This window comes from Ranitomeya imitator, chromosome 5 (genome assembly GCF_032444005.1).
Source record: "Ranitomeya imitator isolate aRanImi1 chromosome 5, aRanImi1.pri, whole genome shotgun sequence".
NCBI lineage: Eukaryota > Metazoa > Chordata > Amphibia > Anura > Dendrobatidae > Ranitomeya > Ranitomeya imitator.
In genome coordinates, this window is record NC_091286.1 from 353,550,911 (window position 1) to 353,576,729 (window position 25,819).

At 44.0% G+C, this 25,819-nt stretch overlaps 1 protein-coding gene across 2 annotated transcripts in view; it reads right to left on the reverse strand.

The window, feature by feature from the left end:
- MEI4 (meiotic double-stranded break formation protein 4) overlaps positions 1-25,819 on the reverse strand; it is a 410,518-nt gene that overhangs the window by 111,248 nt on the left and 273,451 nt on the right. For both annotated transcript variants that reach the window (XM_069726499.1, XM_069726498.1), the window contains one exon: positions 7,057-7,185. In XM_069726499.1, coding sequence (XP_069582600.1) covers positions 7,057-7,185 — 129 coding nt within the window. The remainder of the gene's footprint in view (positions 1-7,056; positions 7,186-25,819) is intronic.

Genomic DNA, 25,819 nt, shown 5'->3' on the forward strand with positions numbered 1-25,819 from the left:
AGTATACTCTCATTAGTTACATTAATTGCTTTAATTATAATCCGAAGGTTAAAAGCTACAGTATGTAAAAGTGGACTGAGAATTTCCTGGGTCTCTGTGCAACATATGTCAAAAGACTTCTTATCACCAACCAAACATTTTAAATTTATTTTACAACTCAAGCTCTTTATTTAATCAATGCTTTGATTGTAAAAACAAGGCTGCAAAAGTATAGAGACCTCTTTTCCCACAGAAATTCCTCTTGTCTACTACTCTGGACAAGGTATCCACTACATTTTTTCCAGCATTTTTCATACTTCTCTACGCTGCCTTGACCTAAAATACACTTATATTCTGACACTGTACTATTGTCATATTTGCACTTTTTTCTTATACAATAGAGTTTTATAGGGTTGATTAGCCTTTCAGGCAGACAACTTTAATGCATTGGACATATTATTACTACTTGTATAGTCCTAGTGGTCAGACATTTATGTTTCACTTTTTGGGTTTCCCTTTGGGTGATGTTTATTTTGGCTGCTAAGCAACTCATGTGCTTACACTTAATTTTTTCAAAATTCAACTTTTATTAAAAGGATAAATAATTTTCAAATAACAAAAATACAACAAAAAGAATAGAATAGCTAGGACAATATCAGCATCAATATATCATAAAATATAAGCATGAAGTCCAATAAAATATCAAGTTATTGGAAGAAAACAGAGGGAAGGGAAAATTTTAGGCCATCAGTAATACAATTATGAAGTTACTGAAATCCAGGGGAAACCATACATAGCGTAGCCAGGCGCGAACCAACGTGGAGCACAATCCGGACAGAGAAGAACGGGTGGGTCACATCAGTCTCATGTAAGACGGTAGGCATCGGATTCTTGGAATTCAATCCAGTCTCTCCAAGTCTCACAGTATCTATCACAGCCAGTGGGGGATTGGGCAATCAAATGTCCCATCCTATTTAGTAGGGCTATCTCACAGAACCACTCCTCCAGAGTAGGTGGAGAAGTACTTTTTCAGTGACGAGGAATGAAATTCTTAGCAGCCTGTATAAGGTAGCTTATTAAAGACCTTTTGTATTTGGTGAAACTAGTTGGGATCATAAAGAGCAAAATAGTTTCAGGAGAGTCTGGCACAGAGAAACTAGTCATTTTTTTAATAGCCTGAATTACCTGAGTCCAGAAACCTCTTATTATGGGACAGCTCCACCAAAAGTGTGTCATCGTCCCATCTTCCACTCCACATCTCCAGCATCTATCTGATACTGCGGGAAAGCACTTATGAAGTAACTAGATGGCAGCCCGATTCTAAAGAATCGGGAGTCTAGAATCCATATATACTTTATTTATTCAAATGTAAGAATAATACAATTAATAAATAATAGTAAGAAAGAACAAAAATAATAGGCAGTATATGGAGAAAACACCAAACAAAAGTTCAAAATTGGTGTGAAAATGTCACTGAACCACTTCACAACTAAATATATATAGTTTTGGTAAATGGTATTATCATTTTTTTGACGAAATTCGGCAGGAGCTTGAAGAGCAACGTCACTGGGCCCGCCTCCACGCAGTAGAAACTTGCTGTGAGGTAAAAATTCAAAAATCACACCAAAATGGCGGGCGGAGTGTGTCACAGTACGGCACGTTTCTGATTGGTCGCTTGCAGCAGGCGGCAACCAATCAGACACTGGACACTGTTGACGTCACTTATCTCCGGACATTAGCTCCGGACATTAGCTCCGGACATTAGCTCCGGACATTAGCTCCGGACAAAGCCACGGAAGTTGGCACAAATTGCAGGAAGTAGTATTCTAGGCAATTAATCTCCGGACATTAGCTCCGGACATTAGCTCCGGACATTAGCTCCGGACAAAGCCACGGAAGTTGGCACAAATTGCAGGAAGTAGTATTCTAGGCAATTATATATTAGACTAGATGGCAGCCCGATTCTAAAGAATCGGGAGTCTAGAATCCATATATACTTTATTTATTCAAATGTAAGAATAATACAATTAATAAATAATAGTAAGAAAGAACAAAAATAATAGGCAGTATATGGAGAAAACACCAAACAAAAGTTCAAAATTGGTGTGAAAATGTCACTGAACCACTTCACAACTAAATATATATAGTTTTGGTAAATGGTATTATCATTTTTTTGACGAAATTCGGCAGGAGCTTGAAGAGCAACGTCACTGGGCCCGCCTCCACGCAGTAGAAACTTGCTGTGAGGTAAAAATTCAAAAATCACACCAAAATGGCGGGCGGAGTGTGTCACAGTACGGCACGTTTCTGATTGGTCGCTCGCAGCAGGCGGCAACCAATCAGACACTGGACACTGTTGACGTCACTTATCTCCGGACATTAGCTCCGGACATTAGCTCCGGACATTAGCTCCGGACATTATCTCCGGACATTAGCTCCGGACATTAGCTCCGGACATTAGCTCCGGACAAAGCCACGGAAGTTGGCACAAATTGCAGGAAGTAGTATTCTAGGCAATTATATATTAGATATGGGAACCCGATACCATCTGGAGATGATCTTAAAGGAGGGCTCTTGAGCATTGGTTGCAATTGACATTTTGTGACCAAATTGAAAATATTTAGCCCATTGTGAGCCTTCAATAGATTTGCCCAGTTCTCTTTCCCATGCATCGCAATAGGAAGGTCTGACAGTTGTAGTATGGGCTATTAGGTGTTTATAGAGCAATGAGATGGAGTGCAAGGGTGGAGACGACGACAGGGATAGTTTCTCAAAATTTCTAAGATCCCTATTGAGCCGTCTATCTTTTCTAACATGGGAAAAGAAATGTTGCAACTGTCTATAGTCATAGTCGGCTCTTGGAGGGATAGAGCAGTCCCGAAATATCTCGTTGAGGGGTATTAAAGATGCGTTAGATAGTACATGAGCAAAGTGAAGAGGGTGATATTTACTTCTACCCAGAAATCGATTGGAAGATAACAGCAGTAAAAAGGTGGGATTGTCTGATATTGGGTATAATGGGCCCTGAGGGTCAATTAGAGAGATCTTCTTATTGTCTCGACATAGGGATAGGATTGTACAATATGTGCTGTAGGATTGTTAAGAGAGTTTAAGGGCTGAAGATTGTGGGTTTCAGGGGAGTTTAGATAATACCCTTGGACATATAGTTTGTGCTAAATGAACCCCAAACTTCCCATGTTGATGGTGAAAATAATCGAGTATTCTAGCATGGACTGCTGCTATGTTACACTTTGTTTTTTTAATATGCCTTAGTCTGTAGCATATATGTATCTCTGCACAAATGCTTATTAAAGATGACAAATATTTTAATTAATATATTTCTCTCCTGGATGTGCCGGTTTTTTTTTTTTACAAAGCATCTTTCAGAACTCCACGTCAATATATGTGATGTCTGCCTATTAACTACAAAGTTGTAGGATCCATAGTAAAATTGTCTCCTCTCCATTACCATGTAGATTGTAAGCCCGTGAGGGCAGGGTTCTCTCACCCTGTACCAGTCTGTTAGTTTGTTTATCTTATATATGGTATACAGTGGGGCAAAAAAGTATTTAGTCTGTCAGCAATAGTGCAAGTCCCACCACTTAAAAAGATGAGAGGCGTCTGGAATTTACATCATAGGTAGACCTCAACTATGGGAGACAAACTGAGAAAAAAAAATCCAGAAAATCACATTGTCTGTTTTTTTAACATTTTATTTGCATATTATGGTGGAAAATAAGTATTTGGTCAGAAACAAACAATCAAGATTTCTGGCTCTCACAGACCTGTAACTTCTTCTTTAAGAGTCTCCTCTTTCCTCCACTCATTATCTGTAGTAATGGCACCTGTTTAAACTTGTTATCAGTATAAAAAGACACCTGTGCACACCCTCAAACAGTCTGACTCCAAACTGCACTATGGTGAAGACCAAAGAGCTGTCAAAGGACACCAGAAACAAAATTGTAGCCCTGCACCAGGCTGGGAAGACTGAATCTGCAATAGCCAACCAGCTTGGAGTGAAGAAATCAACAGTGGGAGCAATAATTAGAAAATGGAAGACATACAAGACCACTGATAATCTCCCTCAATCTGGGGCTCCACGCAAAATCCCACCCCGTGGGGTCAGAATGATCACAAGAACGGTGAGCAAAAATCCCAGAACCATGCGGGGGGACCTAGTGAATGAACTGCAGAGAGCTGGGACCAATGTAACAAGGCCTACCATAAGTAACACACTACGCCACCATGGACTCAGATCCTGCAGTGCCAGACGTGTCCCACTGCTTAAGCCAGTACATGTCCAGGCCCGTCTGAAGTTTGCTAGAGAGCATTTGGATGATCCAGAGGAGTTTTGGGAGAATGTCCTATGGTCTGATGAAACCAAACTGGAACTGTTTGGTAGAAACACAACTTGTCGTGTTTGGAGGAAAAAGAATACTGAGTTGCATCCATCAAACACCATACCTACTGTAAAGCATGGTGGTGGAAACATCATGCTTTGGGGCTGTTTCTCTGCAAAGGGGCCAGGATGACTGATCCAGGTACATGAAAGAATGAATGGGGCCATGTATCGTGAGATTTTGAGTGCAAACCTCCTTCCATCAGCAAGGGCATTGAAGATGAAACGTGGCTGGGTCTTTCAACATGACAATGATCCAAAGCACACCGCCAGGGCAACGAAGGAGTGGCTTCGTAAGAAGCATTTCAAGGTCCTGGAGTGGCCTAGCCAGTCTCCAGATCTCAACCCTATAGAAAACCTTTGGAGGGAGTTGAAAGTCCGTGTTGCCAAGCAAAAAGCCAAAAACATCACTGCTCTAGAGGAGATCTGCATGGAGGAATGGGCCAACATACCAACAACAGTGTGTGGCAACCTTGTGAAGACTTACAGAAAACGTTTGACCTCTGTCATTGCCAACAAAGGATATATTACAAAGTATTGAGATTAAATTTTGTTTCTGACCAAATACTTATTTTCCACCATAATATGCAAATAAAATGTTAAAAAAACAGACAATGTGATTTTCTGGATTTTTTTTTCTCAGTTTGTCTCCCATAGTTGAGGTCTACCTATGATGTAAATTACAGACGCCTCTCATCTTTTTAAGTGGTGGAACTTGCACTATTGCTGACTGACTAAATACTTTTTTGCCCCACTGTATGTATGTTATATGGATGTAACCCATAACCCTGGAATGAATGGTGCTTTAAAAATAAATAATAATAATAATTACAAAAATAATAATAATATCACATCAAATGATTCAAAAGGCTGTCATGTGATCTAACGTATGCAAATTGCCTCTTTAGAGAGGAAGAGGTCTTGAACTCTAGTGCCACTAAAAGTCAATATCAACTCTGTTATGGTTGGCGAATTGCACTAAATAAATTTAATAAAGAAGCGCAATCACAACCCGGGATCCACTGTGCAGTGATGTAAAACTGCAGCTAATGTGAACAATGGTGGAACACAGCCAGTGATAGCTAACTCGCACTGAGTTACACATCACTCAGTGAACAGCATACGAAGCTGAGTCACTTGCACACAGAGACAGAATAGATGCTCTGCTATAGAGCTGTGTCACTAACACACAGTATCGAAAAAGATGCTCCGCTATAGAGCTTTGTCAGTCGCACACAGTAATGGAATAGAAATGACGCTAGATACGATTCCTGTTAACCTCACAGGAGATCGAAACCCGCACACAGGGTAGATAGCAAACAGTGGTCACACAGCCAGCAAAAACACTCAACCTATTCCTCTCCGGAGGTGACGAAATACTAACGGCTTACCGCCGACCCTGAGCACATGCCGACATAGACCACATTGTTGCAATGTCACAAACACACATGTAAAATGATGGATACTAGCGCACCGGTGTGCGCCTCTGAGAGCCTTTTATATGTAAGCTCAAGTCCAGTCGGACAGGACCTTGCCCGTAGCCCAATCCAGAGCTGCCACATCACCAGAGCAGCTGACGAACAACCAACAATGAGACGTCGTCACATCACGAGCATCCTCATTAGGGTGATTTCTGGGCTTAGTCTCCAGAGCGTTCGCTCATCGCTGCCTACCACTGGTTACCATAGGCTTTACTGAAGAGCCAGCAGTAACCAGACAAATAGCACGAGCCTGAGCAAGACGGTGGGACTGACGTCTATGCTCAGCAGCACCCGCAACGGCCAAAGCTGGATGGGAGACCGCAGATGCAGGCAAGGCTTGGGATCTACCCCGTGCAGTGGGCGAACCTTGGCACCTACCAAACCCTTTAACAATCCTGGCCACATGATTTAGGATAAAAGCCAAGTCACAACCTCTATTTGCAGACACATATTTTGGTGTGTTGCCCCTCCTCAGTGCAAAGCATCAGATTTTTCTGTACAAAAGGCCTCTGACAGGGGACTGGGGGGATAACATTTTTTCTTGTGGCCTGGCATGCTAGTGTGAGGAGGTTTAGTAGCTGTGCAATGATCCTGGTAAACAAGTTATACAAATTGCCTCTTCTAACTTAATAATGGACAAAACATCACTGCAGTGAATGAAGGTTCACAGGATGCCTGTGGTCTTACAGTTGCACCATTTATGTTTTTATTTTTCCAAGGTTTTCACTTTTTTATACAGTGATTCAAATAACCTGTTTTTTTTACGCAGTGATAAAGATTGACTATTCTTTTCTTTTAGCAATGTAAGTTTCTACCTAATATATGTAGCAGTTTTTTGGGGGGTTTGAATCCTGAGACCCACACCAGTTTCTCAAAAAGATGTTCGGCGGGGGATTGCTCAGTAAGCAGGAACACTGAACTGTTGCATAGCCATGTGCACAGAGCTGTGTAAGGGTTCAATAGAAAGTCTGCCTGCTCACAAGTGCATTGCAAAGTTGCTTTTTGAGCAATCAGTGGGGGTCTCAAAACTGACCCACACAAATTTGCCACACATGATAGATAGTGCCTATAATTAGATAAAAGAAAAATGTATTGAAAGATACTCTTTAAAAAAGTTCAATTCAAGATTCAACTGCACAGAGTGTAGACAATAATATCTAAATAGCTTTGAAAACTAATAAAATAGGACAAACAAACCTCTGGCTGAAGAAGATCATCCACACAATGCTTAATTTCTGTAAAAAGTAGATTTATTAATGACCCCTGCAACATTTGACACTTTCCCAGCTGGTACAGACTATCCATTTTGAATTGCTGCATTTGAAACTGAAAAAGAAAATAAAAAACAAATATTACAGACATAAATATATGTATATACTGTAAATATATACAATGACCAATGCCCCTCATGGTGCCCAAGCAAATGGAATCTTCGAGACCTCTTAATGAGTCTGCTAATAATTTAGGCATTGTAAATGTTTTGTGAAAATTTAATGTGGGTAAACTAGAGATACGTATGGGTTTTCAAAACTAAGTAAGTCCTATCAATAGGACCCACAAGATTCACGGTCTCACAAATTTGACAGTTTAAAATAAATATCTGAGCCCCTTTTCAATAAATTACCTTAAAGGGCCACTGTCACCCCCCTGCAGCCGTTATAAACTAAAAGAGCCACCTTGTGCAGCAGTAATGCCGCATTCTAACAAGGTTGCTCTTTTAGTTTTGTGTTCAGGTATTACTAAAATAAAGCGCTTTGAAACTTTGCAAAAATACCTGTCTTTGTCCACGGAGGCGGGTCCTCAATCCCCAGTTTGAAGGGTATTCTGCCGTCACTCACATCTTCAGGGGCTTTCGGCGCCACCCCCTCCGCGCTGTTTTCTTTTCAAATCCGCCGCCGGCGCTGTGTAAATCTTTGTGGGGCAGGCGCAGTAAGCTCTGGCGGTCTGACGTCCCAGCCAGGCTTGCAGACTGCGCCTGTGCGGGCAGTGCGCCCACCCACCTCGGGAATCCCTGCCCCGCACTGTGTTATGCATTGTGCACAGTGCGGGACTAGGATTCCTGGGCATGCGCACTGCGCTTCTCAGCCTGTCACCCAGGTCCCCTGCCCCCCGCCTTACAGCATCTTTATACTGTAATCAGCTGATCATGCCTCCTCCTTCTCCCACTAACAGTCCGGGAAAGAACCAACATTGGCAACTTGCCTGCTAGCTGGTGTGTGTTTTTTCTAGGTGTATTCTTTAGGTGTATGGATATGTTACTAAATTGGTGGCGAAATTTACCCAGCGAGAATGAAAGTTACATACTGATGTGGACATAACTTATACCGCACTGTGGATGCGTATTGGTTGTTGGGGGGCATTAGACCACACTGCAGCTGAATATACGGCATATGTGCAGCATAATGCTCCCCAATATCTCCATATATTCTTCTACAGTGTGGTCTAATGCCCCCCAGCAACCAATATGCATCCACAGTGCGGTATAAGTTATGTCCACATCAGTATGTAACTTTCATTCTCGCTGGGTAAATTTCGCCACCAATTTAGTAACATATCCATACACCTAAAGAATACACCTAGAAAAAACACACACCAGCTAGCAGGCAAGTTGCCAATGTTGGTTCTTTCCCGGACTGCTAGTGGGAGAAGGAGGAGGCATGATCAGCTGATTACAGTATAAAGATGCTGTAAGGCGGGGGGCAGGGGACCTGGGTGACAGGCTGAGAAGCGCAGTGCGCATGCCCAGGAATCCTAGCCCCGCACTGTGCACAATGCATAACACAGTGCGGGGCAGGGATTCCCGAGGTGGGTGGGCGCACTGCCCGCACAGGCGCAGTCTGCAAGCCTGGCTGGGACGTCAGACCGCCAGAGCTTACTGCGCCTGCCCCACAAACATTTACACAGCGCCGGCGGCGGATTTGAAGAGAAAACAGCGCGGAGGGGGCGGCGCCGAAAGCCCCTGAAGATGTGAGTGACGGCAGAATACCCTTCAAACTGGGGATTGAGGACCCGCCTCCGTGGACAAAGACAGGTATTTTTGCAAAGTTTCAAAGCGCTTTATTTTAGTAATACCTGAACACAAAACTAAAAGAGCAACCTTGTTAGAATGCGGCATTACTGCTGCACAAGGTGGCTCTTTTAGTTTATAACGGCTGCAGGGGGGTGACAGTGGCCCTTTAAATAAATCAAAGGATGAGAAAATGCAGATATTTATTTTCAGAGTAGTCTTATTAACCCCTTCATGACCTTGGTATTTTTTGTTTTTCACTCCTCTCCTTCCCAGAGCCATAACTTTTTTATTTTTCCGTCAATTTGGCCATGTGAGGGCTTATTTTTTGCGGGACGAGTTGTACTTTTGAACGACATCACTGGTTTTAGCATGTCGTGTACTAGAAAACGGGAAAAAAATTCCAAGTGCGGTAAAATTGCAAAAAAAGTGCAATCCCACACTTGTTTTTTGTTTGGCTTTTTTGCTAGGTTCACTAAATGCTAAAACTGAGCTGCCATTATGATTCTCCAGGTCAGTATGAGTTCATAGACACCTAACATGACTAGGTTATTTTTTACCTAAGTGGTGAAAAAAAATTCCAAACTTTGCGAAAAAAAAAAAAAAAAAAAATGCGCCATTTTCCAATACCCGTAGCATCTCCATTTTTCATGATCTGGGGTCGGTTGAGGGCTTATTTTTTGCGTGCCGAGATGACGTTTTTAATGATAGCATTTTGGTGCAGATACGTTCTTTTAATCGCCCGTTTTTGCATTTTAATGCAATGTCGCGGCGACCAAAAAAACGTAATTCTGGCGTTTCGAATTTTTTTCTCGCTACACTGTTTAGCAATCAGGTTAATGCTTTTTTTTAGTTGATAGATCGGGCGATTCTGAGCGCGGCGATCCCAAATATGCGTAGATTTGATTTTTTTTATTGATTTATTTTGATTGGGGCAAAAGGGGGGTGATTTAAACTTTTATATTTTTTTTATTTTTTTCACATTTCTTTTAACTTTTTTTTTTACTTTTGCCATGCTTCAATAGCCTCCATGGCAGGCTAGAAGCAGGCACAGCACGATCGCCTCTGCTACATAGCAGCGATCTGCTGCTCGCTGCTATGTAGCTGAAAATCAGGTGTGCTGTGAGCGCCGACCACAGGGTGGCGCTCATAGCTGCCGGCGATCAGTAACCATAGAGGTCTCAAGGACCTCTATGGTTGCAATTCTGAAGCATCGCCGACCCCCGATCATGTGACGGGGTCGGCGATGACGTCATTTCCAGCCGCCCGGCCGGAAGCGGTAGTTAAATGCCGCTGTCTGCGTTTGACAGCGGCATTTAACTAGTTAATAGGCGTGGGCAGATGGCGATTCTGCTTGCGCCTATTGCGGGCACATGTCAGCTGTTCAAAACAGCTGACATGTCTCGGCTTTGATGCGGGCTCACTGCGGAGCCCTGCGTCAAAGCAGGGGATCTGACCTCGGACGTACTATCCCGTCCGAGGTCAGAAAGGGGTTAAACCATTGATTGTTTTTAAGTCTGGATGTACATAACATAACAGCATAAGATCAAGAAAAGAAGAAATAGGAGATTTGAGAAAGGGCAAAAAAATCTGCCTTTAGAAAAGTAATAATGTGGATCTCATTAAATAGTAGAATCATACCTTTTATAGTGGGACAATTTCTCAAAACTTTTCACTTAAAACCCCCCACAAACTTACACATAATATTATTATTATTATACATTTTTATAATAATATATAATAATATTAACTTAATATCAATGAACTATTGGAGAAAAAAAGGGAAACAATACATTTTTGTTGTCAACAGTCAAGACTCCACTTGACTACATTTCCCAAGTTTGATTTGATATCAGGAATGAATTCTAGGTTGGTCCTCAGTAGCAGACAGACATTTCTGGGCTCCTTGCATTATACAGGGTGGGCCATTTATATGGATACACCTAAATAAAATGGGAATGGTTGGTGACATCAACGTCCTGTTTGTGGCACATTAGTATATAGGAGGGGGAAAACTTTTCAAGATGGGTGGTGACCATGGAGGCCATTTTGGATCCAACTTTATTTTTTTCAATGGGAAGAGGGTCATGTGGCACATCAAACTTATTGAGAATTTCAAAAGAAAAACAATGGTCTGCTTGGTTTTAACGTAACTTTATTCTTTCATGAGTTATTTACAAGTTTCTCTTTGTTTACAGCCATTGACATGTCGCAGAGGTTAACACGTGAGGAGCGGATAGAAATTGTGTTGATGTCTGATGAAAGCAGTACCCGAGTCATTACAGCAGATTTCAATGCAAGACACCCTACGAGACCACCCATCTCCCTTGCTACAGCTAGCAAACTGCTTGCCAAGTTTAGTGAAACAGGTTCAGTGTTGGATTTGCCAAAATGTGGAAGCAAGAAAACGTTCACTAATGAAGAAACATCAGTGGCTGAAAATACTCTGAAGATGTCACGTTCCCTGAGTTTTTTCAGCAAGATGGTGCACCACCACATTATGGGTGTCAGGTCCGAGCATTCCTACATGAACAGTTTCCTGGAAAGTGGTTTGGTCGTCATTGGTCAGTTGAATGGCCACCAAGGCCTCCCAATCTGACCCCCTTAGACTTTTATCTTTGGTGTCATCTGAAGGCAATTGTCTATGCCGTGAAAATACGAGATGTGCAGCATCTGAAACAACGGATACTGGAAGCCTGTGATAGCATTTCTTCTGTGGTGTTGCTATTAGTGTGTCAAGAGTGGGAGAAGAGGGTTGCATTGACAATCCAACACAATGGGCAGCACTTTGAACACATTTTATAAGTGGTCATAAACTTGTAAATAACTCATGAAAGAATAATGTTACGTTAAAACCAAGCACACCATTGTTTTTCTTCGCAGACTCAAAATGGCCACCATGGTCATCACCCATCTTGAACGGTTTCCCCCTCCCATATAAGAATGTGCCACAAACAGGAAATTTATATCACCAACCATTCCCATTTTATTTAGATGTATCCATATAAATGGCCCACCCTGTATGTGTTGTGGAGTTATAATATGGTAAAAAAAAAGTAATTCAAAGTGAATACAAGTGTATTCACTGAACACCATGGGACCAAGGACCAAGGAAAAGGTTTGCACTAAATGAAGCAAGCGATCATATGGTGGCGGTTAGTAGTGGAGGGACTGCTGAGATCATAAGTGAGGTGAATATAATGAATTAACTATTTTTTTACATCTTACTTTTATTATGCTATCGGGTCTGAAGAGACCACAGTGCATAAAAAGGGACATTAACCCCTGTACCCCCAAGACTGTTTACACGTTCATGACGAGGCGAAATTTTACAATTCTGACCAGTTTCAAATTATGATTTAATAATTCTGGAATGCTTCAACGGATATCACTGATTTTGAGATTTGTGAGATAAGTGACCCATTTTGGAAACTAAACCCCTCAAGGAACGTATCTAGATGTGTGGTGAGTAACCCCAGGTGCTTCACAGAAATTTCTAACGTTGCGCCATGAAAATAAAAAAAAAAATCACATTTTTCCCCAAAAATGTTCCTCTATCCCAATTTTTTTTATTTTCAGAAAGGGAACAAGAGAAAATGGACCCCAAAAATAGTTTTGCAATTTCTTCTGAGTATGCCAATACTCCATATGTGGGGGGGGGGAACTACTGCTTGGGAGCATGGCAGAGCTCAGAAGAGAAGGAATGCAACTTGACTTTTTGAAAGCAAAATATGCTGGAAAGATTAGTGTACACCATAAACCGTTTGGAAAACCCCTGATGTGCCTAAACAGGAGAAACCCCCAACAAGTGACCACATTTTGGAAAATAGACCCCTCAAGGAATGTATCTAGATGTGTGGTGAGCCCCTTGAACCACCAGGTGCTTCACAGAAGTTGAGCTGTGAGCATAATAAAATCAAATTTTTCCCCCAAAAACTGTATTTTAGCCCCATTTTTTTTTATTTTCACAAGGGTAACGGGAGAAATTACACAATAACAAATAGTTTTGCAATTTCTCCTGAGTACGCTGATACTCCATATGTGGAAGAAAATTACTGTTTGTGCGCATGGCAGGGCTCAGAAAGGAAGGAGTGAAGTTTTGGAATGCAGACTTTGATGGAGTTGTGTGCTGATGTCATGTCGTGTTTGGAGAGACCCTGGTGTGCCTAAACAGTAGACAAGCCCCACAATTTACCCCATCTTGGAAACTAGACCTCTCAGAAAATTTATATAGATGAGTTGTAAGCACGATGAACCCCCAGGTGCTTCACAGAATTTTAGGTTTATCTGTGAAAATGAAAAAAAAAATCCTACAAAACTGTTGTTTTAGACTCAATTTTAGACCCAATTTTTTTCATTTTCATAAGGTAAGCAGAAGAAAATGGACACCAAAATTCATTGGGAAATTTCTCCTGAATACCCCGATACTTCATATGTGGTTGAAAACTACTGTTGAGGCACAGTGCGAAGATCAGAACGAAAGAAGCGCCATATTGAAGTTCAGATTTTGCTAAAATGGTCGAAGGGTGCCATGTCACATTGGCAGAGCACCTGAGGTGCTAGAACCCCCATATATTAGCACATTTTACAAAATACACTCCCCAATGAATTAATCTAGGAGTCCAGTGATCATAATGACACCACATGTGCCCCACAGAATTTTATACTATTGGGCGGTGAAGAAAGAATAATTACATTTTTTACCAATAAAATGTTCTTTTAGTCTCAAGTTTTTAATTTTTTTAAGGACTAACAGGAAAAAATTGACCCGTTGAAAAATTTCTCCTAAGTGCGCCAATGCCCTACATATAAATAGGAAATACTTTTCAGGCACAGTGCAAAGCTCAGAAGGGAAGAATCACCTTATTCTAGTGCAGATTTTACTATTATGGTTTGATTGCCATGATCTACTAGGAGAGCCCCTGAGGTGCCAGAACAGCAGAACTCCTCATTAGGGTTGAGCGAAACGGGTCGTTCATTTTCAAAAGTCGCCGACTTTTGGCAAAGTCGGGTTTCATGAAACCCGATCCGACCCCTGTGCGGGGTCGGCCATGCGGTACGCGACTTTCGCGCCAAAGTCACGTTTCAATGACGCGAAAAGCGCCATTTCTCAGCCAATGAAGGTAAACGCAGAGTGTGGGCAGCGTGATGACATAGGTCCTGGTCCCCACCATCTTAGAGAAGGGCATTGCAGTGATTGGCTTGCTGTCTGCGGCGTCACAGGGGCTATAAAGGGGCGTTCCCGCCGACCGCCATGTTACTGCTGCTGATCTGAGCTTAGGGAGAGGTTGCTGCCGCTTCGTCAGAAGCAGGGATAGCGTTAGGCAGGGTCCATTAACCACCAAACCGCTTGTGATGTAGCGATTTCCACTGCCCAACACCACCTTCGGTGTGCAAGGACAGTGGAAGCTACATTTTTTTTTTTTCCCCTCAGCGCTGTAGCTCATTGGGCTGCCCTAGAAGGCTCCCTGATAGCTGCATTGCTGTGTGTACGCCGCTGTGCAAACCAACTGCTTTTTTCAAAGCACAAATCCTCTTGTTCCTTCCTTTCTGCACAGCTATCTTTTTTGTTTGTACACACTTTTTATTTAATTTGTGCATCAGTCCACTCCTTATTGCTGCCTGCCATACCTGGCTGAGATTACTGCAGGGAGATAGTAATTGAAGGACACTCCCTGTTTTTTTTTTTTTTTTTTTTGTGGGAGATTAAGATTGACATTTCTGCTAGAGTGCCATCCCTGTGTGTGCCATCTCTCACTCAGTGGGCCATAGAAAGCCTATTTATTTTTTTGCTTGATTTGGGTTATAAAATCTACCTGAAAAAATCACTACATCAATCAGTGGGAGAAAAATATTGGCCTCAGGGCTTGTGTTCCACTCTTGACTCCTGTGTGTGCCATCTCTCAGTCAGTGGGCCATAGAAAGCCTATTTATTTTTTTGCTTGATTTTGGTTTTAAAATCTACCTGAAAAAATCACTACATCAATCAGTGGGAGAAAAATATTGGCCTCAGGGCTTGTGTGCCACTCCTGACTCCTGTGTGCATCATCACTCACTCAGTGGGCCATAGAAAGCCCATTTTTTTTTTTTTTGCTTTATTTGGGTTCTAAATTCTACCTGAAAAAATCAATAAATCAATCAGTGGGAGATTAATATTGGCCTTTGGGCTTGTGTGCCAGTCCTAAGCGTGCCATCTCTCTCTCTCAGATAGTGGGCCATAGAAAGCCTATTTATTATTTTTTTTATTGGGTTTATAAATTTTCCCTGGAACAAAAAAAAAAAAAGTGGGAGATTAATATTGGCCTCTGGGCTTGTGTGCCAGTCCTGAGCGTGCCATCTCTCTCACAAATAGTGGGCCATAGAAAGCCTATTTATTTATTTTTTTTTGGTTTTATAAATTCTCCCTGAAAAAAAAAAGGGAGATTAATATTGGCCTTTGGGCTTGTGTGCCAGTCCTAAGCGTGCCATCTCTCTCTCAGATAGTGGGCCATAGAAAGCCTATTTATTATTTTTTTTATTGGGTTTATAAATTTTCCCTGGAACAAAAAAAAAAGTGGGAGATTAATATTGGCCTCTGGGCTTGTGTGCCAGTCCTGAGCGTGCCATCTCTCTCACAAATAGTGGGCCATAGAAAGCCTATTTATTTATTTTTTTTTGGTTTTATAAATTCTCCCTGAAAAAAAAAGGGAGATTAATATTGGCCTTTGGGCTTGTGTGCCAGTCCTAAGCGTGCCATCTCTCTCTCTCTCTCAGATAGTGGGCCATAGAAAGCCTATTTATTATTTTTTTTATTGGGTTTAAAAATTTTCCCTGGAACAAAAAAAAAAAAAGTGGGAGATTAATATTGGCCTCTGGGCTTGTGTGCCAGTCCTGAGCGTGCCATCTCTCTCACAAATAGTGGGCCATAGAAAGCCTATTTATTTATTTTTTTTTTGGTTTTATAAATTCTCCCTGAAAAAAAAAAGGGAGATTAATATTGGCCTTTGGGCTTGTGTGCCAGTCCTAAGCGTGCCATCTCTCTCTCTCTCTCAGATAGTGGGCCATAGAAAGCCTATTTATTATTTTTTTTATTGGGTTTATAAATTTTCCCTGGAACAAAAAAAAAAAAGTGGGAGATAAATATTGGCCTCTGGGCTTGTGTGCCACTCCTGACTCCTGTGTGCGTCATCTCTCACTCAGTGGGCCATAGAAAGCCTTTTTTTGTTTTATTTGTTTTCTAAATTCTCCCTGAAAAAATCATTTTATTTTATTTGGTTTCTAAATTCTTCCTGAAAAAATCATTTTATTCTATTATTTTTTTTTCCTAAAGTCTCCCTGAAAAAAAAACAAAAAAACAAATCAGTGGGAGATTAACCCCTTTCTGCCATCTGACGTACTATTGCGTCCATGTGGGGTGGGCCCTACTTCCCAAGGACGCAATAGTACGTCATGCCCTTTAATGCGACACTGCGACTTAAGTCGCAGTGATCGCATTAAAATTCCGACGCCATCTTACCTGCAGGAAGATGGTGTCGGCATCCTAGGGCCTGTCGCCGCCCCCCCGGCCTCCCGATCGCTGTGATTGGCTGCTCAATTCTGAGCAGCCAATCGCAGCCTTTCTCATTGTTTCAGCCAATCAATTTGGCTGAAACAGTGAGGTCCCAGCCTAGGATCGAGTACCGATGTACTCGATCCTAGGCCAGTGCCTGGCAATGCCAGGCATGGGCCCAAACCCCCCCGGGATTGGCGCGATCGCGATAGATCGATCGCGCCAATCGCAGGGCACAGCGGCGGTGTTACCGCTCTGTGCCCTGCCCCTATCTGCGCACTCTGCAGCCCCGGGCCATGGCTCCGGATCTCCTGCCATGGCTCCGGAGCATTCAACTCTGATTGGCGCGATTGACGATCACATCGATCGCGCCAATCGCAGGACACAGCGACGGTGTTACCGCCGCTGCTGTGTCCTGCCTACCTGCGCGCTCTGCAGCCCCGTGTTCCCAGTCTGATTGGCGCGATCGATGTGATCGTCGATCGCGCCAATCACAGGGCACAGCAGCGGTGTGACCGCGCTGTGCCCTGCCGGTGCCCTGCCGGTGACCTGCCTGTCACCTGCCTGTCACCTGCTGGTGACCTGCCGGTGACCTGCCTATGATCGGAGCTGTGAGCTCCGATCATAGGCTGGTGCATAGCAACACCAGCGTTACCAGGGCCTTCTTTGATTGGTGGGATCGATGTGATCATCGATCCCACCAATCACAGGTCACAGCAGCGGTGTGACCGCTCTGTGACCTGTCTCACCTGCCCCTGACCTGTGTAACTGCTCTGAAGGAATCCTCACACTTGGTGAGGATTCCTTCAGAGCGGTCACGCTTTGAGATCCCCTCCTGTGCTGAGACTTGTGGTGCCACAGTAGCCTGTGACACCACAATTCTAGCTAAAGAAAGAAGAGAGAAGAAAGAAGAGAGACTACAAACCGTAAGTGTTGATACCCCGATCCCGGCCCGATCTCTATTCATCCCCCCTTCTCCCGTCCCCCCTTCTCCCATCCCCCCTTCTTCCATCCCCCCTTCTCCCATCCCCCCTTCTCCAATCCCCCCTCCTTGCGCCGTATCCGTGCCCAAATTTAGCAGCCGCCGAGCGTTGATTGGTGACGCAGTTCACCTATCAACACTCGTGCTCGCTTTTTTTTTCCCCATCCCCGTGCGCTCCCCCAGCCGCCGCGTCTAATCTGTGCCTTCCCTTTTCTTTTTTTCTTTCCCCATCTCCGTGCGCTCCTCCAGCCGCTGCGTCTAATCCGTGCCTTTTCTTTTTTTTTTTCCCCCATCTCCTTGCGCTCCCCCAGCTGCCGCGTCTAATCTGTGCCTTCCCTTTTCTTTTTTTTTTCTTTCCCCATCTCCGTGCGCTCCTCCAGCCGCTGCGTCTAATCCGTGCCTTTTCTTTTTTTTTTCCCCATCCCCTTGCGCTCCCCCAGCCGCCGCGTCTAATCTGTGCCTTCCCTTTTCTTTTTTTTTTCTTTCCCCATCTCCGTGCGCTCCTCCAGCCTCTGCGTCTAATCCGTGCCTTTTCTTTTTTTTTCCCCCCATCCCCTTGCGCTCCCCCAGCCGCCGCATCTAATCTGTGCCTTCCCTTTTCTTTTTTTTTTCTTTCCCCATCTCCGTGCGCTCCTCCAGCCGCTGCGTCTAATCCGTGCCTTTTCTTTTTTTTTCCCCCATCCCCTTGCGCTCCCCCAGCCGCCGCATCTAATCTGTGCCTTCCCTTTTCTTTTTTTTTTTCCCCCATCCCCTTGCGCTCCCCCAGCCGCCGCGTCTAATCTGTGCCTTCCCTTTTCTTTTTTTTTTCTTTTCCCATCTCCGTGCGCTCCTCCAGCCGCTGCGTCTAATCCGTGCCTTTTCTTTTTTTTTTCCCCCATCCCCTTGCGCTCCCCCAGCCGCCGCATCTAATCTGTGCCTTCCCTTTTCTTTTTTTCTCTTTCCCCATCTCCGTGCGCTCCTCCAGCCGCTGCGTCTAATCCGTGCCTTTTCTTTTTTTTTTTCCCCCATCCCCTTGCGCTCCCCCAGCCGCCGCATCTAATCTGTGCCTTCCCTTTTCTTTTTTTTTCTTTCCCCATCTCCGTGCGCTCCTCCAGCCGCTGCGTCTAATCCGTGCCTTTTCTTTTTTTTTTCCCCCATCCCCTTGCGCTCCCCCAGCCGCCGCATCTAATCTGTGCCTTCCCTTTTCTTTTTTTTCTTTCCCCATCTCCGTGCGCTCCTCCAGCCGCTGCGTCTAATCCGTGCCTTTTCTTTTTTTTTCCCCCATCCCCTTGCGCTCCCCCAGCCGCCGCGTCTAATCTGTGCCTTCCCTTTTCACATCCCCGTTCGCACACCCAGCAGCCACCGAACTCTGATAAGTGAACCGTGTCACTTAGAGCTCTCGTGCCTGGCGTTTTTTCCACATCCCCGTTCGTACACCCAGCAGGCGCCGAAATTTGACGCGGTTCACTTATCAGAGCTAGGGCCTGCTGTTTTAGACTTTTCCTTTCACAGGTATTTTTTTCTCCCCTTTACTTTTTCTTTCCCTTTAGCTTTTTCTTTTAAGAATAGTTTGCACCAAACACTATCCCCCCACACGTACACATAGTTCCCAATAAATTACACCCAAGCACCATACTCATAAAAAAAATGTCCCGCTCGTCCCGTTCGTCCCAACAGCGCTATTCAGCGGAGGAGGCATATGCTTTCCTTGCCTCCGACACTGATAGCGAGGGAGAGGATCCCACTTTTCATTATTTTTCTGATTCTTCCTCATCCTCTTCCTCCTCCTCATCTTCCTCCTCCGGCCCTGCGGAACCGCCACGCAGACGCCGCAGGACAGAAGAAGTGCCCATCATTCATGAAGATGAAGATGAGGCAGGGCCCACTCCTGAAGATGAACCAGCGCGCCCCTCTTCGGACCCCGTATGGACCTCGCCCCCCGAAAATTACGAGCCACTGATTCCTGATTTTGTGGCAGAATCAGGAATCAGGTTTGACACCACCGGCCTCACAGAAATAGACTTTTTCAAAGTCTTTTTCTCTGAGGATTTTGTTAACCTCATGGTGGAGCAAACTAATTTGTATGCTCGTCAATTTTTGGAGCAAAACACCAGTTCATCATATTCTAACTGGTCTCCTGTAGACGCAGTTGAAATGATGCAGTTTTGGGGCCTGATGCTTCATATGGGGCTCCTGAAGAAGCCAGAAGTTCGGCAATATTGGAGTGTTGATATTTTATTCAACACTTCAGTGTTCCGAATGGTCATGGTCCGAACGCGTTTTGAGGCCATCCATAAATTCCTGCATTATTCCGATAATGCACAGTGTCCCGCACGAGATGACCCCAACTTTGACCGTCTGTTCAAAGTTCGGCCTGTCATCGAACACTTCAACAAAAAGTTCGGTGAAGTGTACGTGCCCAAAAGGGACATCTGCGTGGATGAGTCCTTGGTTCATTTTAAGGGGCGGCTCAGATTCCGTCAATACCTGCCCAGCAAGAGGGCCAGGTACGGAATCAAACTCTACAAGCTGTGTGAGAGTACCTCAGGGTACACCTACAGCTTTAGAGTCTACGAGGGGAAGGACAGCAGGATTGAACCGCCTGAGTGTCCCCCTGTCCTGGGAGTGAGTGGGAAAATAGTGTGGGATTTGGTGCACCCACTGCTGGATAAAGGTTATCACCTCTATACTGATAACTTTTATACCAGCATCCCACTCTACAAATCCCTCTCTGCGCGAGGTACCGCAGCCTGCGGTACTGTCCGCAAAAATCAGGGAGGCCTCCCAAAGACGCTACTTGGGCAGATGCTCAGAAAAGGTGAGAGCAGAGCCCAATGTAGCGACCACCTGCTGGTGGTCAAGTACAAGGACAAGAGGGATGTCCTTCTCTTGACCACCATACACGGTGATGGCAGTGCCCTCAGCACTGTACGGGGTACCTCTACACAGGTCTGCAAACCGGACTGTGTACTGGGGTACAACAAAAGCATGGGGGGCGTTGATCTCTCCGATCAGCTCCTCCAACCGTACAGTGCTTTGAGGAAGGCCAAGGTGTGGTACAAAAAGCTGTCCGTGTACATCGTACAAATGGCAATGCTCAACGCTTTCCTGCTGTCACAATGTGCACGCCACAGCGATACGTCGTACCTTCAGTTCCAGGAGGTAGTGGTTAAGGCCCTGTTATTTGGCACGAGGGAAGGAGAGGGCCCCAGTACTTCCGGAACTGAAGGTGCTCGTATCGTACCAGGTCAGCATTTCCCGGGGGAGGTCCCGCAAACTGCAAAAAGAGGTAGGTCGCAAAAAAGGTGCCGAGTGTGTTACAAAAGGGGAATACGCAAGGACACCACTTATCAATGCGACACCTGCCCCGAAAAACCTGGTCTGTGTATGAAGGATTGCTTCAGATTGTACCACACCTCCATGCACTACTAATTTACTTTACAGGAAACAGTAGATTAGTTCCAAAAAAGGGGCACATCCACAGTATGTAAGTTCATTGGGGGTCTAGTTTACAAAATGTCACTTGTGGTTTTTTTTTTTACTGTTTGGGCACATCAGGGGCTGTGCAAACGGAACATGATGTCCGCGTACCATTCCATCAAAGTCTGCTTTTCAAAGCGTCACTACTTCCCTTCCGAGCCCCGAAGTGTACCCAAACAGTAGTTTTCTCCCACATGTGGGGTATCAGCGTACTCAGGACAAATTGGACAACAACTTTTGGGGTCCAATTTCTCCTGTTACACTTGGGAAAATTAAAAATTGGGGACTAAATGATCATTTTTGTAGGAAAAAATAGGATATTTTATTTTCACGCCCGGGCGTTATAAATTTAAGTGAAACACTTGGGGGTTCAAAATTCTCACCACACACCTAGATAAGTTCCCAATTAGGTCTAGTTTCCAAAATGGGGTCACTTGTGGGGGATTTCTACTGTTCAGGCACATCAGGGGCTCTGCAAACGGAACATGATGTCCGCGTACCATTCCATCAAAGTCTGCTTTTCAAAGCGTCACTACTTCCCTTCCGAACCCCGAAGTGTACCCAAACAGTAGTTTTCTCCCACATGTGGGGTATCAGCGTACTCAGGACAAATTGGACAACAACTTTTGGGGTCCAATTTCTCCTGTTACACTTGGGAAAATTAAAAATTGGGGACTAAATGATCATTTTTGTAGGAAAAAATAGGATATTTTATTTTCACGCCCGGGCGTTATAAATTTAAGTGAAACACTTGGGGGTTCAAAATTCTCACCACACACCTAGATAAGTTCCCAGTTAGGTCTAGTTTCCAAAATGGGGTCACTTGTGGGGGATTTCTACTGTTCAGGCACATCAGGGGCTCTGCAAACGGAACATGATGTCCGCGTACCATTCCATCAAAGTCTGCTTTTCAAAGCGTCACTACTTCCCTTCCGAACCCCGAAGTGTACCCAAACAGTAGTTTTCTCCCACATGTGGGGTATCAGCGTACTCAGGACAAATTGGACAACAACATTTGGGGTCCAACTTCTCCTGTTACACTTGGGAAAATTAAAAATTGGGGACTAAATGATCATGTTTGTGGGAAAAAATAGGGTTGTTTTTTTTCACGCCCAGGCGTTATAAACTTTCGTGAAGCACTTGGGGGATAAAAGTGCTCACGACACATCTAGATAAGTTCCTTAGGGGGTCTAGTTTCCAAAATGGGGTCACTTGTGGGGGTTTTCCACTGTTTAGGCACATCAGGGGCTCGCCAAACGTGACATGGCGTCCGATCTCAATTCCAGCCAATTTTAGATTGAAAATGTCAAACGGTGCTCCTTTCCTTCTGAGCCCTGCCATGCGCCCAAACAGTGGTTCCCCCCCACATATGGGGTATTAGCGTACTCAGGACAAATTGGACAACAACTTTTGGGGTCCAATTTCTCCTTTTACCCTTCAGAAAATAAAAAATTGGGGACTAAACGATCATGTTTGTGGAAAAAATAGGATTTTTTATTTTCACGCCCAGGCATTATAAACTTTCGTGAAGCACTTGGGGGATAAAAGTGCTCACGACATATCTAGATAAGTTCCTTAGGGGGTCTAGTTTCCAAAATGGGGTCACTTGTGGGGGTTTTCCACTGTTTAGGCACATCAGGGGCTCACCAAACGTGACATGGCGTCCGATCTCAATTCCAGCCAATTTTAGATTGAAAATGTCAAACGGCGCTCCTTTCCTTCTGAGCCCTGCCATGCACCCAAACAGTGGTTCCCCCCCACATATGGGGTATCAGCGTACTCAGGACAAATTGGACAACTTTTGGGGTCCAATTTCTCCTTTTACCCTTGAGAAAATAAAAAATTGGGGACTAAACGATCACATTTGTGGAAAAAATAGGATTTTTTATTTTCACGCCCAGGCATTATAAACTTTCGTGAAGCACTTGGGGGATAAAAGTGCTCACGACACATCTAGATAAGTTCCTTAGGGGGTCTAGTTTCCAAAATGGGGTCACTTGTGGGGGTTTTCCACTGTTTAGGCACATCAGGGGCTCGCCAAACGTGACATGGCGTCCGATCTCAATTCCAGCCAATTTTAGATTGAAAATGTCAAACGGTACTCCTTTCCTTCTGAGCCCTGCCATGCGCCCAAACAGTGGTTCCCCCCCAGATATGGGGTATCAGCGTACTCAGGACAAATTGGACAACTTTTGGGGTCCAATTTCTCCTTTTACCCTTGAGAAAATAAAAAATTGGGGACTAAACGATCACGTTTGTGGAAAAAATAGGATTTTTTATTTTCACGCCCAGGCATTATAAACTTTCGTGAAGCACTTGGGGGATAAAAGTGCTCACGACACATCTAGATAAGTTCCTTAGGGGGTCTAGTTTCCAAAATGGGGTCACTTGTGGGGGTTTTCCACTGTTTAGGCACATCAGGGGCTCGCCAAACGTGACATGGCGTCCGATCTCAATTCCAGCCAATTTTAGATTGAAAATGTCAAACGGTACTCCTTTCCTTCTGAGCCCTGCCATGCGCCCAAACAGTGGTTCCCCCCCACATATGGGGTATCAGCGTACTCAGGACAAATTGGACAACAACTTTTGGGGTCCAATTTCTCCTTTTACCCTTGAGAAAATAAAAAATTGGGGACTAAACGATCATGTTTGTGGAAAAAATAGGATTTTTTATTTTCACGCCCGAGCATTATAAACTTTCGTGAAGCACTTGGGGGATAAAAGTGCTCATGACACATCTAGATAAGTTCCTTAGGGGGTCTAGTTTCCAAAATGGGGTCACTTGTGGGGGTTTTCCACTGTTTAGGCACATCAGGGGCTCGCCAAACGTGACATGGCGTCCGATCTCAATTCCAGCCAATTTTAGATTGAAAATGTCAAACGGCGCTCCTTTCCTTCTGAGCCCTGCCATGCGCCCAAACAGTGGTTCCCCCCCACATATGGGGTATCAGCGTACTCAGGACAAATTGGACAACAACTTTTGGGGTCCAATTTCTCCTTTTACCCTTGAGAAAATAAAAAATTGGGGACTAAACGATCATGTTTGTGGAAAAAATAGGATTTTTTATTTTCACGCCCGGGCATTATAAACTTTCGTGAAGCACTTGCACTAAAAGTGAACCTGGAAATTATAGGCCAGTAAGTCTAACCTCTATTGTTGGTAAAATATTTGAAGGGTTTCTGAGGGATGTTATTCTGGATTATCTCAATGATAATAACTGTTTAACTCCATATCAGCATGGGTTTATGAGAAATCGCTCCTGTCAAACCAATCTAATCAGTTTTAATGAAGAGGTAAGCTATAGGCTGGACCACGGTGAGTCATTGGACGTGGTATATCTCGATTTTTCCAAAGCGTTTGATACCGTGCCGCACAAGAGGTTGGTACACAAAATGAGAATGCTTGGTCTGGGGGAAATTGTGTGTAAATGGGTTAGTAACTGGCTTAGTGATAGAAAGCAGAGGGTGGTTATAAATGGTATAGTCTCTAACTGGGTCGCTGTGACCAGTGGGGTACCGCAGGGGTCAGTATTGGGACCTGTTCTCTTCAACATATTCATTGATGATCTGGTAGAAGGTTTACACAGTAAAATATCGATATTTGCAGATGATACAAAACTATGTAAAGCAGTTAATACATGATAAGATAGTATTCTGCTACAGATGGATCTGGATAAGTTGGAAACTTGGGCTGAAAGGTGGCAGATGAGGTTTAACAATGATAAATGTAAGGTTATACACATGGGAAGAAGGAATCAATGTCACCATTACACACTGAATGGGAAACCACTGGGTAAATCTGACAGGGAGAAGGACTTGGGGATCCTAGTTAATGATAAACTTACCTGGAGCAGCCAGTGCCAGGCAGCAGCTGCCAAGGCAAACAGGATCATGGGGTGCATTAAAAGAGGTCTGGATACACATGATGAGAGCATTATACTGCCTCTGTACAAATCCCTAGTTAGACCGCACATGGAGTACTGTGTCCAGTTTTGGGCACCGGTGCTCAGGAAGGATATAATGGAACTAGAGAGAGTACAAAGGAGGGCAACAAAATTAATAAAGGGGATGGGAGAACTACAATACCCAGATAGATTAGCGAAATTAGGATTATTTAGTCTAGAAAAAAGACGACTGAGGGGCGATCTAATAACCATGTATAAGTATATAAGGGGACAATACAAATATCTCGCTGAGGATCTGTTTATACCAAGGAAGGTGACGGGCACAAGGGGGCATTCTTTGCGTCTGGAGGAGAGAAGGTTTTTCCACCAACATAGAAGAGGATTCTTTACTGTTAGGGCAGTGAGAATCTGGAATTGCTTGCCTGAGGAGGTGGTGATGGCGAACTCAGTCGAGGGGTTCAAGAGAGGCCTGGATGTCTTCCTGGAGCAGAACAATATTGTATCATACAATTAGGTTCTGTAGAAGGACGTAGATCTGGGGATTTATTATGATGGAATATAGGCTGAACTGGATGGACAAATGTCTTTTTTCGGCCTTACTAACTATGTTACTATGTTACTATGTTACTTGGGGGATAAAAGTGCTCATGACACATCTAGATAAGTTCCTTAGAGGGTCTAGTTTCCAAAATGGGGTCACTTGTGGGGGGTTTCCACTGTTTAGGCACATCAGGGGCTCGCCAAACGCGACATGGCGTCCGATCTCAATTCCAGCCAATTTTAGATTGAAAATGTCAAACGGCGCTCCTTTCCTTCTGAGCCCTGCCGTGCGCCCAAAAAGTGGTTCCCCCTCACATGTGGGGTATCAGCGTACTCATGACAAATTGGACAACAACTTTTGAGGTCCATTTCATCTTTTTACCCTTGGGAAATTAATAAAATTATTGCTGAAAGATCATTTTTGTGACTAAAAAGTAAAATGTTAATTTTTTCCTTCCATGTTGCTTCTGCTGCTGTGAAACACCTGAAGGGTTAATCAACTTCTTGAATTTGGTTTTGCGCACCTTGAGGGGTGCAGT